Raw genomic sequence first — 16,396 nt, 5'->3', positions numbered from 1 at the left:
AGGTGTTCCCATGGGATATACCACGTGAAGAGCTGGGGAACAGCTTCGTGTTGTCGGCCTCATCCGGACGTACAGCACCCGCTCGCACCGCCGCGACCACCGATGGCAGCGACGCATGCAACGGGTCCCCGCGGTGGCTCCGACCCCGGTGCGCGCCCCGCCAGCGCCTGTGCCCCCGCGCCAGAGCCCCGCCGGGCGCAGCGGTGCGATGGGCTGGGGCAGCGTGGTGGGCCCGTGGCGCGAGCCACGCTCAACACTTTGCTCCCACAAAGCGTAAGCAAGCGATGGGGCGGCGAGGGCTGCGCGGCGGGCGCTTAGGAGCGGTAGTCCTTCTTGCTGTAGGGTTTGTTGCCCAGGATGCTATCGATCTCGTGGACAATGGAAGACGACAGCTTCGGAAGGACCTGCCGGGGACGATGATGGCAGTCAGGATCGTGCCGTGGGAGCAGGCGGGAGGATGCAGCCGCGCTCACCGCCTCCATCCCGTGACCTCGATGCTACGAGCCCCAGCTCTCCGGATGAGCGACCCAGTTAAGGGAGCCTGGGTTGAGCTCAGCCCAGCAAAGCCTCATCTCTTCCGCTCAGCTTCAGATGAAGCAAGCCCTGTGCTCTTTGGAGCCACGTTTGCAGCCTCTTTTTCCCCGCGCATTGCGCTGCAGGAGCGAGTGCTGCAGGCGCACGCGTTGCAGGAGCGTGCATTGCAGCACTGCAGCAGGAGCGCTGCCCCGTTGTGCCCCATGAGCAAAGCCCCCCGTGGTCCATGCTGGCGGTGAGCACTGACCTGTATTGCTCCGATGTTCTCCATCAGCTGGTCAGCGTTGGAGGCTCCCAGCAGGACGGAGCTGACGCCCTCGTTGCGCAGGCACCAGGCTGGGGCAGGAGGGAGAGCAGAGCCTGAGCGGGGCCCGGCTGGCCCCGGTGTCCCCCCGTGTCCCTGTGTCCCCCTGTCCCCTTACCGATGGCGAGCTGTGGCAGGGTGCAGCCCAGGCGCTCGGCGATTGCCTGCAGCTCCTTCAGCTTCGCCTGCTGCCGCCGGCCCTCCTCGCTCAGGATCTTGTCCTTCAGCCACTGGTATCCCTGGGGAGCGGAGCGGGGTTATGGTGGGGTTGGGGTGCACCGAGCCCTCACACGGGTGCAGCATCCCCAGACTCCATGGGTCGTGGTCGGTTACGCTCTCATGGCTCTGCCTGTCCTGATGTGACCCCTGGCCCAGGCTCACCTTCAGTGAGGCGCGGGAATATGGGGGGATCCCCCCATCGTACTTCCCCGACACGATGCCGCAGGCCAGCGGGGACCAGGTCATGGCTCCGACACCTAAGGACAGATCAGAGTGAGGGTGATGCTGCCACCCCCAGGCACTGCTGCACGGGGACTGGTCGGCCCCATGGAGATGGGCTCTGCCCCCCCCAGCCTGGGTTCTGGGGAGCACCATGGGGGCTAGGTCAGGACCCCCCCCTGCGGTACCTATCTTATGGAAGAGCTCGGGCAGCTGCACCTCCACCTTCTCCCGCTGGAACATGTGGTACTCGGCCTGCTCGCAGATTGGTGGGATCAGGTTGAACTGCCGGGCCACCGAGTATGCTTCCTGCCGGAGAGCCAGGACCCTCAGCACCCCATTGAGCTCCTCAGCCCCCCCGGCCGAGCCCCGAGCAGCCATCCGCAGGAGAATTAAGGCTTAAGCGCATCTGCAAGCGCCTGATTCCCGACAGCTGCTGCCCAATTACATCAGCATCACCGGGGCTGCTCTGCCGCCGAGCCCCTGGGGCCCCTACCATGATCTCCATGGAGCTCCAGCGCGAGGTCCCCCAGTACATGGCCATCCCCTGGTTGATGACGTGGGTCATGGCTCGCACCGTCTCTGCCGGGAGGGAAGGGGAGAGCAGCAGGCGGGGGTTAGGGGGATGCCGCACACGTGAGCATCCCGCTCCCCATGCCGAGGTGGGAGCTGGGTTGTATCCGGAGGATGCTTTTGAAGGAGCAGGACAGGGACTGAGGGAGCAGCCGCTCGGGATGTGCCAGGGACCACAGCTGACCCTGGCATGCCGCTGGTGATGCTGGGGCTCTCCCACCATGGAGGGTCCCGGCACTGGCCCCGCAGGATACCAGCACCGACTCGGTGCAGGCGCCTGAAGCATCACCCACGGCACGAGAGGGAGACCTGGACCCCATGCAAGGGGGGCTCTGGGGGCAGCCGGCCCTGAGCCATGCGGGCTGGGGCCAAGCCAAGGCGCGCTCCTGCAGCCAAAGGCGGGGAGAGCGGGCACCCGGCATGCTCAGAGCCACCCGGCGAGGAGGGATCCGCCGCGGTCCTGGCACGGCGGCAAAGGGCGCCCCGTGGCGAGGACCCTGGGGAGGCTGGGAGCTGCTCTGCTTCTGTCCTGGGGTTGGTCTGAAGGGCAGCGGGTGTTCTGGTTGTGCCGATGCTGCCTGTGCGTTTTATGCTGGGGTTTGCTGGGGGACAGGGATGGAAATCAAGAGGAACGGGGGGTCTGCCCCGGGAAGTGCCGCTGGGACGCAGGCAGCGGCCGGCGGGCAGGGAGTACCTTCTACGATGAAAGTCCTGGACTTGGAGGAACTAAATGGGTCCCCTGGTGATAAAAGAGAGATTTAGACAGAGTGGAGGCAGCCGCTGCCAGGCCGGGGGCAGCAGCCTGTGCCGCGCCACCAACCCGTCCCCATCGCTGCCCTGGCACCGGGCTGGGGTGGCAGAGGGTTCACCATAGATCAGGCTGACCGTGGCGGCGGAGGAGCGGACTCTGCTCGGGAAGGGAAAATGCCCTTGAAACAAAAGCCTGGCGCAAACCAACCGCGATGGCGACGGAAGGCAGCGGGGAGCAGCGCGGCGCCGCGGCACGGCACCCACCTTCCATTGGCGTGTTGGGGTCGGGCCGGTTGGCGAACACCACGTCCACGTACTCCAACTGCAGCCGCTCCAGGGATGCCTTCAGCCCTGTGGCACGGATGGGACCATCAGGCACACCGCGCCCTGTGCCATAGGCTGCTGGGGCAACCAGTGCCGCACAGCCTGGCGCCGGGGCCAGCAGCGCCCGTGAGCATCCCTACCTTCTATGATGTGTTTTCGGGACAGGCCCCTCTCCGTCTCAGCCCTGCAAAAGGAAAGGTGGTGAGAGCCCAGCGCTCCCTGGCTCCGTTGCCGCGGGGCGGGTGCGTTACCTACTTTCCTCCCCAGAAGATTTTGGTGGTGATGACCAGGCTGGACCGTCTGCAGGGAGAGAGAAGAGTCACCGGCTGCTCCGCCAGCTTTCCCAGCCCATTGGCACCACAGCGATGGCTTGACCACAGAGGGATGAAGTCCACCTTACCTCCACCCTTTCTTCTTGATGATGTTCCCCAGCACCACCTCGGCCCTGCAGGGGAAGGGGATGTCAGTGCATGCGGTGGCTGCGGGGACGCTGCTTCTCCTCCGGCTGCAGCACCCGGAGCCGAGCTGCTCCCCACACGTGAGCTGCTATTTTTAAGCACGTGTGTGGGCTCCCTGCGATGCTCCGGGCCACCGCGCTCCGAGCGCAGCCGTGGCACCGGGAGTGTGCATGGCTATACCCACATGGCTCTACCCACATGGCACAGGCAGTGTGGGACCGCAGGAGCCAGCATCCCCTGTGACCAAACTCAGCCCCATCCTGGCAGCCGCTTTGGTGTTGGTAAACCCAGCACCGCCGCGGTTTGGAGGTGCCGGGGTGCAGGGTGAGGCTCTTAGTGCCACTACCAAAAGCGCGGTACCTACTTGCCGGCGGCGTAGACTTCTGCCGTGTCGAAGAGATTAATGCCGTTGTCATAGGCTAAAGTCATCAGCTGCTCTGCCATCTGCGGGGGAGAGCAGGAGCATCAGCTGAAGGGATGCTGAGCACCGGTGCACACCATGCCCCCTGCTTCACTTGGGAAGGGATGGGGTGCAGGGGCACAATCCTTACCTCGTCTGTGATCTGCCCTCCAAATGTCACCCATGTTCCTGTGGAGGAGAGAGACAGGGTGAATGCGGTCCGCACGGTGAGCATGGTGAGCACAGTGAATGTGGTGAGCATGGTGAGCACAGTGAATGTGGTGAGCATGGTGAGCACAGTGAATGTGGTGAGCATGGTGAGCACAGTGAATGTGGTGAGCATGGTGAGCACCGCCTGCCACAGCCTCCAGCCCCATCCATCCACCCTGGCTCCTGCGGCTCAGCCCCAGCGTGCAGTGACTACAGTTGGCCCCGCCGCGTGCAGCGCGGCGCTCCCAGCATCGCCCAGTCACTTCCCATCATGTCAGAGGCGGAGAAGAGGAAAGAACTTGACAAGTTCTGGGCCGCCTCTCAAGACCGCCGCGGGGCCAGAGGAAAACCCTTTCCTTCCCTCCGCACAGCAGCGCCGGCAGCAAGCATGGGACCTAGGGGATGCTGAGGGGCTGCGGCAATCCCTGGCACTTACCCAGGCCCAGGCAGGACACGCGCAGCCCAGACTTCCCGAGGTTCCTGGAAGGCAGAAACCCATTAGGAAAACCACCAGAAAGCCCCAAAGTGCCATCTCATGCACCCGCGTGGGGCTGCGAGGTTATGGTCCCTGGTCCCCATCCCAATTCCCACCTCAGATGGTCCCACAGTGATGGTCCCCCCACAACTGATTAATAAGCCACACCAGGGGGAGCATGCCATGGGACCCGGGGAGATGATCATGCCTGGGGCATCCCACATGTGTCCCGAGCCGTGCCCGTTCTCTGCAAGGAGAACAGGGCTTGTGCGGGGCTCGGATGCTCGGGTGTCCTGGCGAAGTGGAGCATCCCTGAATCCCAGCCCTGGGAAGGGGGCCTGGCCGGCAGCCGCCTGCGCCCGGCGCTGGGGAACCAGCTCCTCGCTAAGAATGACAAAGACTCCAGAAACGAGCGTTAAAATAAATAAAGTGTAGGTGAGCCGCGGCAGCTCGCCCGCGGGTGTCGCATAGCAACCGGGGAGGCACCGCCACCGCCGCCACCACCGCCACCGGCACCGGGGTACCCAGCAGACCCGGCCCGACGGTGGCAAACCGCGGGTCAGGGCAGCTTCCATCCGCGCCGCCGCGTTATTGCTCAACATCTGGATGTGCAGCAGCTCCCCCCAGCCCTGAGTCGGTTTTAGTGTTTTGGTGGCGCAAGTCCCCGTGATGGGAATCACGGTGGGGATGGCACCAGCCCCATCCCGGCCATTCCAGCGTTGCCGGAGTCCTCCTGGGCTGCTGATGGGCACTTTCCTGCTCAAGAGTGCTGAGCGGCTGCTCAACAGAGATCTTGGGGGAGCCAAGCATCCTCCAGCACTGTGCCAAGACTTTCCTATCCCATCCCTTGGCATGGAGCATCCCCCCCGTGCCACTGTTCTCTGCAGCTGCCAGTCACCCCCTGCCTGCAAAAGGGTGGCCTTGGTGTGCTCCCTGGGATGGGGACAGGACCATGGAGCAGGAGAACTGAGCCTGGATGATACCAGCGCACATAGCCCCAGCGCTGCTGCCGCAGGGGTTTGGTGTTCCTGCCCGCCCCAGCACCCGTGCGAGGAGACTGCTGATGTGGATGATGATGGTGGTGATGCTGCCTTCCTCCCAGGCACTTTGTGCCTTGTGCCGGTCACATCTGGGCTGCAGCAGGGCAGCTGGACCGTGGCATGAGGCTGATCCGTGGCGGGGAGTTCCCCTGTGCTCTGCTCCAGCACTGGGGACATGGAGCACATTAACCCAGTGGATGCTGGCCGGGGAGGCACAACGCACACAAGCTGCCCTTCGCTTCCAGACCCGGACCCGGATCCAGGCTTTGCAGGGAGGTAAGTCTCCGGCAGTGTGGTACTGATGCCATAGCATCCACGGATTAACGCACACCAGGGCTCTCAGACCCCCCCCCTCCCCCTTCTCCCGGCTCGGCAGGCACTGGGATGCTCCTAATCCTACCCCAGTTTCAGGGCTGCCCCCTCCATGCCACTGGCTCAGAGCCGGAGAGGGGACAGGAGGGAACAGCGAGGGAAGCGAGAGGCGCACGGTCAGCACTTTTAGCACCTAGAGAACACAACCCGGGGATTAGGGGAGCGCGGCACAACCCGGTCGTCCCCCCCCACATCCCCCCCCAAGCACCGCGCATCCCCCTAAGGAGCAGCAGAAGCAGTCGAGCAGGCGGCAAACCCACCGCGCCCGCGCCCTACCGGTACTTCATCCCCGGCTGCTTGACGCTGGACTCGCTGGAGGAGGGAGCGTTCTGCACCGAGAGCTGCCCCAGGCTGCGGGCCACCATGGCCACGGCCCGGAACTTGCCGCGGGTGCCGAGGCTGGGGCTGCCGGCATTCTGCCTGTTCAAGCGGTCCTCGGCGCTCCGGCTCTTGATGCTGTGCTCGGAGCACACAAAGGAGACCTGCATGCTGCTCCGGCCGGCAGCCGCCACAGATGCCTAAATTTAGCCGGCGCCCCGGGTGAGGCGGGAGCTCCTCCCGCCCGCCGACGCTCCGCCAACGTGACGGCGGGGGGCTGCGGGCACCGGGCGGCTCCGGCGGCCCTCCTGCCCTCAATACCGGGGGAGCGCCACGGGGTCGGAGGACGGGGGGATGCAGGAAGGGGAGCGCCGCGGGGGTACCCCCCGTTGCCACCCCCCCTGCGCCACATCGGGCACCCCCTGCGGGCATGGTGTGGGGCGCGGCGCGGGGCTGAGGTTTGGGGTGAAGGGGGGGGGGTTCCCTCCGGCCACAGCGACGCTCCTGCGAGACCGAAGCACAACCTGCCGTCAGGAGCGCTTGCACGGCGCCGAACGCACCAGAGCACAGGCAGAGATGATGCCGGCGGCTCTGCTGGGGTTACAGCCCATGGGTCTGCCGAAGCTGCACCGGTTGCTCCCCCCCCCCCCACGCACACGCCGGGGGTGCAGCCACAGCAGCGCATCCCCCAGATTTCATCCAGCATCAGCGGAGAGGATTGAGGCAAAACCCAGCCCAGCAGCTCCCGCTGAAGGAGCGACGTGTGTTCAGCCCTGACCTAATGAGGAATCTTGTAATCTCCTCCGCTTCCCTCTGCCGCAAAGCTCCTTAGCTGGGTAATCCCACCAGTGCCAGCGCTGGCACCGCTGCGGGGGGACCTGGCACCAATCAGCAGCTCCCCACAGCAGGAGCAACCACAGAGATTTTAGGGGCACCAGCCCGAAGGAGCACCTTTGGGGGTGCTGTGCCAGCCTCTCCCCATCAATAAATAACGAGCCCATGAATATTAGATGGGCTCTTGCCACTGTGTAAATGTTACCTCTGTCATTGTGAGCAGAGGGGAACCTGACCCGTGGCACGGCACAGCACGGCATGGCAGAGCCACAGGGCCCCTGCATTGTCACTGGGGAATCAGCTTCTGTCCCCAGCCCAAACCTAATGGGGGCACCCATCCCTGCACCCCATCTACGATGGGGAGAGCGGATAAGGTGTGCTGGGCACAACAGCCACGCGCTCTCATTGGAGCCACGTGCCTGGCTGCCCGGTGCATCCTCCCTGCACCAGCGGTGATGAGAAGGACCAAAGTCACCTGAAACCCTGATACACCTCGTGCTGCGCCCGGATCCCGCATGCAAACGAACGGCGTGCCGGCTCCGCAAGGGACTGCTCCTTGTGCTCCTCAGGCTGGTGGAGCATTTCTGGAGCTGTTTGCTCCACCTGCCTGCTCTTCACAGGCGCGGGGGGCTTTTGCGCTTGCAAACTTCCCAGCAGCAAAAGGGGATGTCAAGTGAGAAGCTGAAAGCTTATCGAGCAAGCAAGAGGTGGCGGCGCTGACCTGCCTCCCCCTCACACACCATGAAGATCAGCCACGACGCCATCGCCCGTCCCAGTCTCAGCACGGCACTGGGAAACTGATGGAAGCCGGACGCAAGCCCAGCACTAAACTCCATCCCATGCCCCGGCGCTGCCCTACCTGTACTTCATGCCGGTGGCGCGCGCGGTGCTGTCGGCCAGGGACAGCCCATGCATCCGCAGGAACTCCTCCAGCGTCTTGGCCCGTGCCGCTGCCCGCACGTCCCGCAGCCGCCGCAGCTCCAGCCCATCGGCCGGCCGGGGCGCCGGGGGCAGCCCCCACTCCGGGGGGTGCCGGCCGGCCACGCTGCGCAGGCTCTCGCTGTACGTCATGGACAGCATCCCGCTGCCGTGGCGCGGGCTCCGTGTGCCGGGCACGCTGCCGACCGCTCGGTGATGCTATGGAGAGAGCTGGGAGAGCGCCCGCTGCAACGCCGGGGTCCAGTGATGCTTGGGGCGAAGCCTTGCCCGCGCCATGATGCCGGAGCTGCGGCGCAGGGACCCTTACAAAGCCAGGTGCTTCAGCAGAGTAAAGCCTTGGTAGGAAGCCGAAGCGCAAAGGAAGAGCATGGCAGCATGGCAAGGAATGACGCGGTGATGGGCAGCTGGGGCTGCAGTGGGTGCCCACCATGGCTGTGCCAGCCTGGTGAGCTGCTGCAGCCTGCTATGTGCCCTGGTTGCGCAGCCTCCCAGTCACACCAGTTGGGTTGCAATTGGGAACTGGTAGAGGTGGGGTGAGAATCTGGTGAGAATCTGGCACTGAATCCCAGCAGGCGGGAGAGGTCATGATGGAAAAGGGGCTCCTATGGAAGGAGGGCACCCGCAGAGGGGCTGTGGCTCGCCAATGGCTGCCATGCCTGCGGCACAATGCCGCAACTTGTGCCACCATCCAGCACCTTCCCCACAGCCGCGGCAGCGACCTCCCAGCCGGTGCGGGCTGCCGAAAATAGGCTGCCGCAGAGTGGGCTCCTCGCACCCGAGGTGCTCGCCGCCGCTCTGGCTGGGATCTCACCAGCATCGATTTCCCTCGCAGTCAGCGTCTGAGAGGAGTGGGGACCGGAGCCAAAGCTGCGGCGCTGGCGCTGAAGCAGCGGCTGGGAGCGGGGAGCGCTTGGAGCCGGAGCTGCGCCGGCATCAGGCCCCAGCCGGGCTCCCACCGGTGGTGTTTTGTTTCCCTGTGAAGCTCAGGTTCACAGCAGCAGGAGCTGAAAGCAAAGCTCTCTCTGCCATTGAGGTGTGACCGTGAGAGAAGAAACCCAAGAAGACAAAAGGCAAGGGGAGACCAAACCCCTGGGCAGCTCCTGCAACACCAACGCTGCTGCTCCACAGCCAGGGCTTGGAATGTGGGGAAGAGAGGGGAAAAGGACTCGTCTCCTGCAGCAAAGCCAAGCAGAACCCTGACCACCTCTTCCTGCTGTGCCACAAAGCTGAGCCCAGAGCTGGCACTGCCAGCACCAGCCCTTCTCTGCGGCTGCTGGTCTGAACTGGGGCAGCACCGGTGGCTCCTGCTGAGCATGGGTGCAGCATCCGGCTCCAGTGGGATCCCTTTCCTTGACAGCGGGCAGGAAAGGGCTGCGCCGGCTGCACGGCTGCTCTAGAGCTTCCATGAAATGGCTGCAGAGAGCAGAGCCAGGTTTGGTCTGGGCTGCTTTGAGGAATGGGGCAGGATCTGCCTCATTTCGACACCCCTCTGGTTTTCGTCTGAGCCGTTGTGGGGTGATGGAGAGAGCGCGGAGGGAGCAGGTTCATCCACGTTCATTAGGAGAAATCCTGGCACTGCCTGAGGGACAAGAAGCAGGAGCTGCCACAGCCCAAGCAGGAAAGGAGCAGGGATGGGAACAGGACACAAGCTCTGAGCCATAACAGGGAACCATTAGCGCGCACCCGGGGCACAACAAGTGGATGCACAGGGAAGCTGCTCGGAGAGGCTCTAACCAAGCTGGGAATCTATCGGCACTCAACAGCCTGCCTAAAACCAAAGAGACCCCAAGCCCCCAAACCTCCCCAAGCCAACACATCGCCCGTGCAGAGCACCCTCCCTGCTGCCCGCACAGGCAGTGCCCATCCCCGTGCCACCAGCCCTGACTCACCCACACACCAGGGCTGCTGCTCACCAACAGCACCGCTGTGGGCAGCCCCGGGCAGCTTTAAGAGCCGGGAGGTTTTGCATTAGGGGAGTGTCAGCGCTCAGAGTCCAAAGCAATTGGCGGCTACACCGGTCCCCCCTGAGCCCAGCTTTCTCGCCGCGCTCCATTAGCCCTATTAGGGGATTTTCTTCCCTTCGAAGGGGAGCTAAATTATTCATGGCCTCTTCGCTAAAAGCCGGAGCCGTGCCGCTGCTCTCTCGACATTGGCATCGCCGCCTCCGCCCGCAGCCGACCCTCGCCCCATGGTGACAGGTCCGGCACCACCGGCACCTGGGGTGGCGGGGATGGACGGGTCATTGCGCGGCGGAGCCCGTCCCTCCTTGGTCCCCACGGCGCAGTGGTTCAGTGCTGGTTCACAGCAGCCACAACACACCAGTGGCTTGGCAGTGCTGGGACAGGCGCCCTCGCGGTGCCACCAAGGCACCCGGGTGCGGGCCAGCCTCTCCTGTTGCCACATGAGGAGATGGAGCAGGGAGGCTGCAGCAACCTTGGGGGGCAGCCCCCCATCCCCTGCTCTGTTATAGCTAGGCTGGGTCCAGCATTGGGCTGGTCCTGGGGCTGCTGCAGCCCCAGCAACACTGAGGCTGCTGCTGGCACAGCGCGCAGGGAGAAGTTTCGCCTTCGCTTCAGACGGTAAAAGGGTGGAGAGGGCAGGAAAGTGTTGCTGGGTACCGCTTAATGATGCTCCTCTTAATGGAAGGAGCAGCGGACCAGCTGGCCAGGTTCCTGGAGCTGCCCTTGGGAAAAGCCAGCAGGCTCTTCCAGGAGCAGCATTGGTGCAGGATGCTCCAGAGCTGATCCGAGCCCCACATCCCTATGGCAGCTGACCCCCGGTAGCCCTCCAGCCGTGCTCCATGGCCTGGGGAGCTGGTGAGGGCAGCTCCAACCCACCCAGACACACACAAGAGTCCCCAGGTCGCAGTGCCAAACCCAGGAACGGGCAAAGACGCGGTGATGCCCACTGTGTGCTGGTGATGCTGGTGATACCCACCCTGTGCCAGCAGTGCCCTGGGCACAGGCAGGGTTTTGGTCATGTCTGCTTACCGGGGGGGCATGTTAGGGAGGGAAAGGGGCCGGGTTACCTGTAGAACTGGAGCTGGCGCTTGGGGCTCCCGTACCTCGCGCTTCCGACAGCAAAGGGGAGAAAGAAGAAAGATGCCACAAACCCCGTTAGAGAGGTGGAGCGGGACCGAGCGGCCGCGGGAAGGGTTGGTGGCACCCACCCATGCTGCATCCATGCAGTGGGCACTGGCACGCTCCCCGAAAGCACCCGCTCGTCCCATGGCACCCAGACCCACCGCTGCTGCCATGTGGGGCTTTGCAGTCCAGGAGGTTTTGGCACAAGGTGGTTTTGGGGTGCCGTGGCCCCGGGTTTGGGTCCCCAGCGCCGCCCCATATCCTTACCTGTAAATCATGCCTGGGGAGCCCGTCTGCCGCAGCGAGAGTCGCGCCGGGGAGTCAGTGGTGGATTCGGGATACATGGAGCCAGCCTGGGCTCCCCGGAGCCGCTCGCTGCCTCACCCCTGCCACAGGGGAAAGAGAAAATGAGGAAGAAATGGGGGTTTTTGGGGCACGCGCATGACAGCGCTTCCTGTTGCAGAAGATCGGGGCCGGATGGGCACCCGGTGCGGGTAGCGGCAGGCAGGGTAGGGCAGCCCTGCTTGCTCCAGACGCCCACCGATCCCAAACCCATCCTAGGCAGGAGCCCTGAGGGACAGGGGGCTTAGTGCAGGGGGAGCTTAGTGCAGGGACCCTGACCCTTCCTATTCCCATTGCCATGCCCAGGATAATCCCGCATGACTCCCTCGGGAGCTGTGTTCCTGCTCCCATTCTCCATCCTTCAACACCATCTGCAGTTTCCCGTATCCCAGAAATCCACAACTGTTCCCTGCAGAAATGGGGCAAAATGTTCAATTTAAGACACCTTCCTTCAGGCTCAGCTTTACACCTCAGGTCACCAGCAGCTTTCTGGGGAGACTGAGAGACCTCCAGCTCCTTCCCCAGCTGGACAGAGCGGGAGCATGGCACAGCACAGCATGCTCATGTCCTGGCACGCATCCTGCCTGCATCCTGGCACAGCATGCCTGCATCCTGTATCTCTCCCACATCCTGCATCCTGGCACAGAGTGCCAGCATCCTGCATCCTTCCCGCATCCCAGCCGGGCATGCCTGTATCCTGCATCCCTCCCGCATCCCAGCACTGCGTGCCTGCATATCACATCCTGCCCGCATCCCAGCAGGGCATGCCCGAATCCCGCATCCCTCCCGCATCCCGCATCCCTGCCCGGCGTGCCTGCAGCCCGGCGCAGCCCCTGCAGCCCACGCGGCCCAATGGCAGCAGCTGCGGCAGCCGAGCCCGTCCCCGCGGAGCCACCCGCCCGCCCACCGCAGCCCCGGCCCCGGCCCCGGCTCCCTCCTCCCTTTGGCCGCAGGCACGGGATGGGGACCGGGCAGGCTCGGGGGAGCCGGGGCTCTCTCTGCTCCCCTGCGCTGCCCGCTGCGACCCTGCCGAGCCCCCAGAGCCACTGCAACCTCCCGGCTCCTCCTGGCTGCTGCAAGTGTCACCTTCACGGGTGCCGGTGTCCCTGCCTCCAACAGCGCCGCTGCCAGCCCTGGCACTGCCTGCGCGCTCCTGCAAGCCCCGCAGGTCCATGCAGGGTCACTTTGGCAGTGGCAGTGCAGTGAAGCCGGAGCGGGCTGGGGGACCCCCCATGCCCCAGGCACAGGGTGCAGCCCAGCTGCTTCCTTCCTTGCCCTGCCGCAAACTGACTGCAACTTCTTGTGTGGCTCGGGACTGGCTCAGGGAGTGCATACGGGGGATGTGAGTGGCATGAGCTTGGCCATGGGCTCTGCTCTGCTGTGGGCTCAGCTCTGCCACGGGCTCAGCTTTGCCGTGGGCTCAGCTCGGCCATGGGCCTGGCACTGCCATGGGTTTGGCTCTACCACGGGCTCTGCTCTGCCATGGGCTCAGCTTTGCCATGGGCTCAGCACTGCCATGGGCTCAGCTCTCCCCAGTTTTCAGCAGGATCAGTGCTTCACATCCGTTAACTCGGGGTAATGCTGGGGGGCCCGAGTGCTCTGTCTGGCAAGTCTGGGGTGCATTGGAGGAACTTTGCTGGGAAGCACCACGGGACTATCGGCACACCAGGCAGGGCTCAGCACCCTGAGGAGCCAGAGCACCCCTTTGTGCCAGCAGTTTGGTGCTTCCTCAAGTACCACTTCTCCACCTTCAGTTTCCTCACAGCAAAACTCAGCTGCGAGTCCGCAGTCACAGGAGTTTCCGTGGGGTGATGGAGAGGGAAGAAAAGTGTTTTCTTCTGTGGGACACGGGTGGAGGGTACCCCAAGAGCCTGGGCTCCATCCCTATCCCCAGCAGCACGATGGGGTGCAAGTGTGGGTGCTGAGACACAGGGGGGATTTCTGCCTGGGTAGCATCCCAAACATGCTGCTGTCAGAGCGAGAGGAGGTCAAACTGCCCATGGAATTAAACTGAACACAGGGATGAAGCTCTGATGAGCCCCTGCGGGTGAGGCACCAGGGAGCAGCGGGACCCCTGCCCTGGGTACCCCGGTGTCCTTCCCCGCTGCTCAGGTGAGGACGGCGCCGAGCATCACCCCGCTCTGGGTACCCATCCCTGCATTTCCATCCCTATTTCACCGGGTTTCCAACCAGCAGCCTCAGCACATCCCCCCCCCCCCCCCCCCCCCCCCCCCCCCAAGCCGCGGGAAAGGTGACTTTGGCAGTTACCGTGCCCTGCACTGCTTGGTGCCATGAACCCCCCCGGTGTTCCCAGCCCCCTGTCCGCAGCACCGGCGCCGCAGGATCCGCAGCGCAGCAGCCCTGCCCCTTCCCTCTGCCCGGGGAAGCCTCTGCTGCAGAGCAGCCTTTTCCCTCCCCTCCTCATGCCTGGCTCTGCCCGTGCCCGGTGGGCTCAGGTGTGTTTAGAACCGGGCATCAGGACAAGGCTCAGCCCCCGCCGGGGATTGAGCTGCGACACGTGAGGTCGCCCGCGATGGTGCTGTGTGTGCCGGAGCGCAGGCTCCCGGGTGGATGACACAGCCCAAAAGCACTCACGACACGGCGGGCGGGTTCGTCCTGCATGGCCGTCACGTACCACCAGCACCAACGTGACGGGGTCCAGCAGGGTCCCCGACGTGCGGCACCCGCCAGCGCCTGCCCCTTCCCCAGCGCGCCGGTGGGCAGGAGCCCGCTGTGTCCATGGCTGCCGGCCAGGCGCGGCCGAGCCCCCGCCGCGGCACCGCACGTACCTGGCTCCGGTGCTCGGATGGAGATGCGCGGTCAGGAGGCAAAACCAACAATGGGATAAAAGCGGAGCTGGCGGCTCTGCGGGTTTGGGAAGCGGGACCGGTGCAGAGCAGCTGCGGCAGCCGGGGGCAAGCACGGCGGATGGCGGCTCCTACCCCATTCCCGCGCTGTCCCTGGGAAGAGGCATCCGGTGCAGGAGGGGAAAACCGAGCCCTCCGCACCTCGGGATGCGGCAGCACCCAGGGATGCTGCAGAGCCGTTCCTGCTGCTCTCACATCCTGACTCGGCAAGTTTGGCTGCCGGTGGCGTGCAGCCCGGCTCCCGGATCCTACCGGTGCCTTAACCGTGTCGGCGCCGCAGCCCGGCACCGGCAGCACCACGCGTGGGCAGTGAGTGGCTGCCACCCGCTGCTGGCTGACCCTGCGCAGTGCTGGTGAGAGGCTCGTCTCCCATAGGGAGCCTGAGGCAGGATGTTTCCATGCTATATATACATTACTGGGTGTTTGTCTTATGAACGCAAACAGGGATGCCCATGGGCAATGCTGCCTTCCAGCCCGGGCACTACATGCTGCTGGCCACCCTCTGCTTGTGCCAATCACAGCTTCTCTGTGGCTTTTGCTTTCTAGCCACCTTGGGCAAAAAAACCGCCCTGGAGCGCCTGGTTTGGAGGCACTCTGGTGATGGGAGCACGCCGGTCCCCGGCAGTAGCATGGCACTGGGATCCCGCAGTGTGGTGGTGGCACAAAAAACAGAGGCCAAGGCAGTAAAAAGGGGTCAGCTTTGGGAAGGCGCAGAAGTGCTTTATCATTTAGGAATTAGGAAAACCCAGTCCCTTGCCATGAGCTGAGTCCTGCTCAGCTTCACAGCAGCACCCTGCCAGTGATGGGGCCAGCAGGCATGCTGCCTGCTCTGAACCATGCTGGCAATGACTGGGACCTGCTTGGCACTGCCCATGTGGGTGATCCCAGTAGGTTTCCCGCTTTCCATGCTGCAGCAGCTCAATGGTGGCAGGAGGCCATAACCCTGTCCCAATGGGAGAGCACTCTCTGGCATCAGCATTGCATCCCAGTGATGGTGGAAGCCGGCACCAAGTCATTCCGCTCTCACTCCAAGATGAGAGCACCAAGAGTGGGGAAGCAACGTCCAGCCCCTCTGCCCTCCTCGTTACAATTAATAATTACAACTAATAAGAGAAGAGGCTCAATCACATCTTCCATTAGCAGCTACAAGCAGAGGCATCTCTCATCAGCCAGCCCGAAAATCACTGCATATATACAACATGCGTATCTACAGGCACGGATCTGGCACTCACAACATTCCCAGTGATGCTTTGGAAGGAACCTGTGGTTTCTGGAAGGCTTGCTGGGTGCCCTGCCCCTGCAAAGCCTATTGGGATGGGGTCTGAATTCCCAGTGGTGCGGAGCATAGCTCTGCTCTTCTGCCAGGAGATTCTCACTGGGATGAAGGCCCAGCGCTTCCAGGATGCCTGTGTTAGCTACGACAGCCTGGTGTCCGGTTAATTGGGTATGGGGCTGACAGGACTCCCCACTACATGGGAACCACCCCTAATTACAGGCTGGAGGGGGGGATCATGAGCCAAAGCCCCTGAGTATTGGGGCTGGTTGAAGGACAGCTTGATGGGTGCCGTGGCAGCGGGTGGGCCGTGGAGGGCAAGGAATGCGGGCGCTGCGGGGGATCTGTGGGTCAATGGGGGCGGCAGTGGGGTCTCCCCTTTCCAACGACCGCTGGAGTGAAGCCAATAACTCCTGCAGCAAACGCGGCCGCTCGGACCCCGCCATAAGCGAACCGCTCCCGACCATGTCCCGGGGCCGCGATGCCGCGGGCTCCCCCGTTCGCGCTCTCCCGCCGCCTCGTCGCGTTGCCGGGGCTCCCGCCCGCCTCTCCCGGCTCAGCGCAGGCCGCGGCCACGCCCGGTTCCGGCATCCCCGCCCCCGCCGCCGCCCTCGCCCCCGGCCCCATCCCCGCCGTCCTCCCGCTCCCCTCCCGTCCCGTCCCGTCCCGCCCGGGCCCGGCCCCACCTGCCCGCTCCGCCGCTCCCACCGCTCCGCCGCGGCGCCCTCGTGGGGGGCACGCCCCGCCCCGCCCCGCCCCTCCCGACGCTCCGCCTGCGCTGCCGCCGCCGTTCCGCCGCCGCCGCCGCTGAGCTCCGCGCCGCTCCGCCATCACACCGCTGGTGCTCCTCTTCGGTGCACAC

General features: G+C 64.5%; 1 protein-coding gene across 10 annotated transcripts; it reads right to left on the bottom strand.

Moving 5' to 3' along the window:
• Positions 1–33: 33 nt before the first annotated feature.
• On the bottom strand, positions 34–16,293 carry KCNAB2 (potassium voltage-gated channel subfamily A regulatory beta subunit 2). Of its 10 annotated transcripts, none has more exons than XM_057418285.1 (17): positions 16,221–16,293; positions 11,320–11,438; positions 10,998–11,039; positions 4,428–4,471; positions 3,933–3,970; positions 3,746–3,825; positions 3,324–3,368; positions 3,179–3,223; positions 3,064–3,107; positions 2,864–2,950; positions 2,544–2,588; positions 1,773–1,858; positions 1,465–1,585; positions 1,220–1,314; positions 957–1,077; positions 782–870; positions 34–404 (listed from the first exon to the last, which is right to left on the bottom strand). In XM_057418285.1, exons 2-17 carry the CDS (start codon positions 11,394–11,396, stop codon positions 315–317), a joined length of 1,149 nt encoding a protein of 382 aa, XP_057274268.1. In that variant the 5' UTR covers positions 11,397–11,438; positions 16,221–16,293; the 3' UTR covers positions 34–314. The 10 variants fall into 10 exon arrangements, with proteins under 10 accessions (XP_057274268.1, XP_057274259.1, XP_057274285.1 ...); XM_057418276.1 differs by lacking the exon at positions 16,221–16,293 and adding an exon at positions 14,184–14,588; XM_057418302.1 differs by lacking the exon at positions 10,998–11,039.
• Positions 16,294–16,396: the final 103 nt, after the last annotated feature.

The sequence above is a fragment of the Pezoporus wallicus genome, unplaced genomic scaffold, assembly GCF_028554395.1.
Source record: "Pezoporus wallicus isolate ANWC-B61680 ecotype Strahan unplaced genomic scaffold, APGP_CSIRO_Pwel_v1 contig_13766, whole genome shotgun sequence".
Classification (NCBI taxonomy): Eukaryota; Metazoa; Chordata; class Aves; order Psittaciformes; family Psittacidae; genus Pezoporus; species Pezoporus wallicus.
Note: the sequence above shows the minus strand (reverse complement) of the source record. Positions and strands in the feature narration are given on the sequence as shown.

What these genes read in the sequence shown, in the direction of transcription:
- KCNAB2 (XM_057418330.1), bottom strand. Translation starts at nt 8,110, where the DNA reads ATGCTGTCCATGACGTACAGCGAGAGCCTGCGCAGCGTGGCCGGCCGG. An exon ending in AAAATCTTCTGGGGAGGAAA is followed by an intron (nt 3,108 to 3,178) that starts GTAGGTAACGCA and finishes TTCCTTTTGCAG; the next exon opens with GGCTGAGACGGAGAGGGGCC. An exon ending in CCGAAAACACATCATAGAAG is followed by an intron (nt 2,951 to 3,063) that starts GTAGGGATGCTC and finishes TCCGTGCCACAG; the next exon opens with GGCTGAAGGCATCCCTGGAG.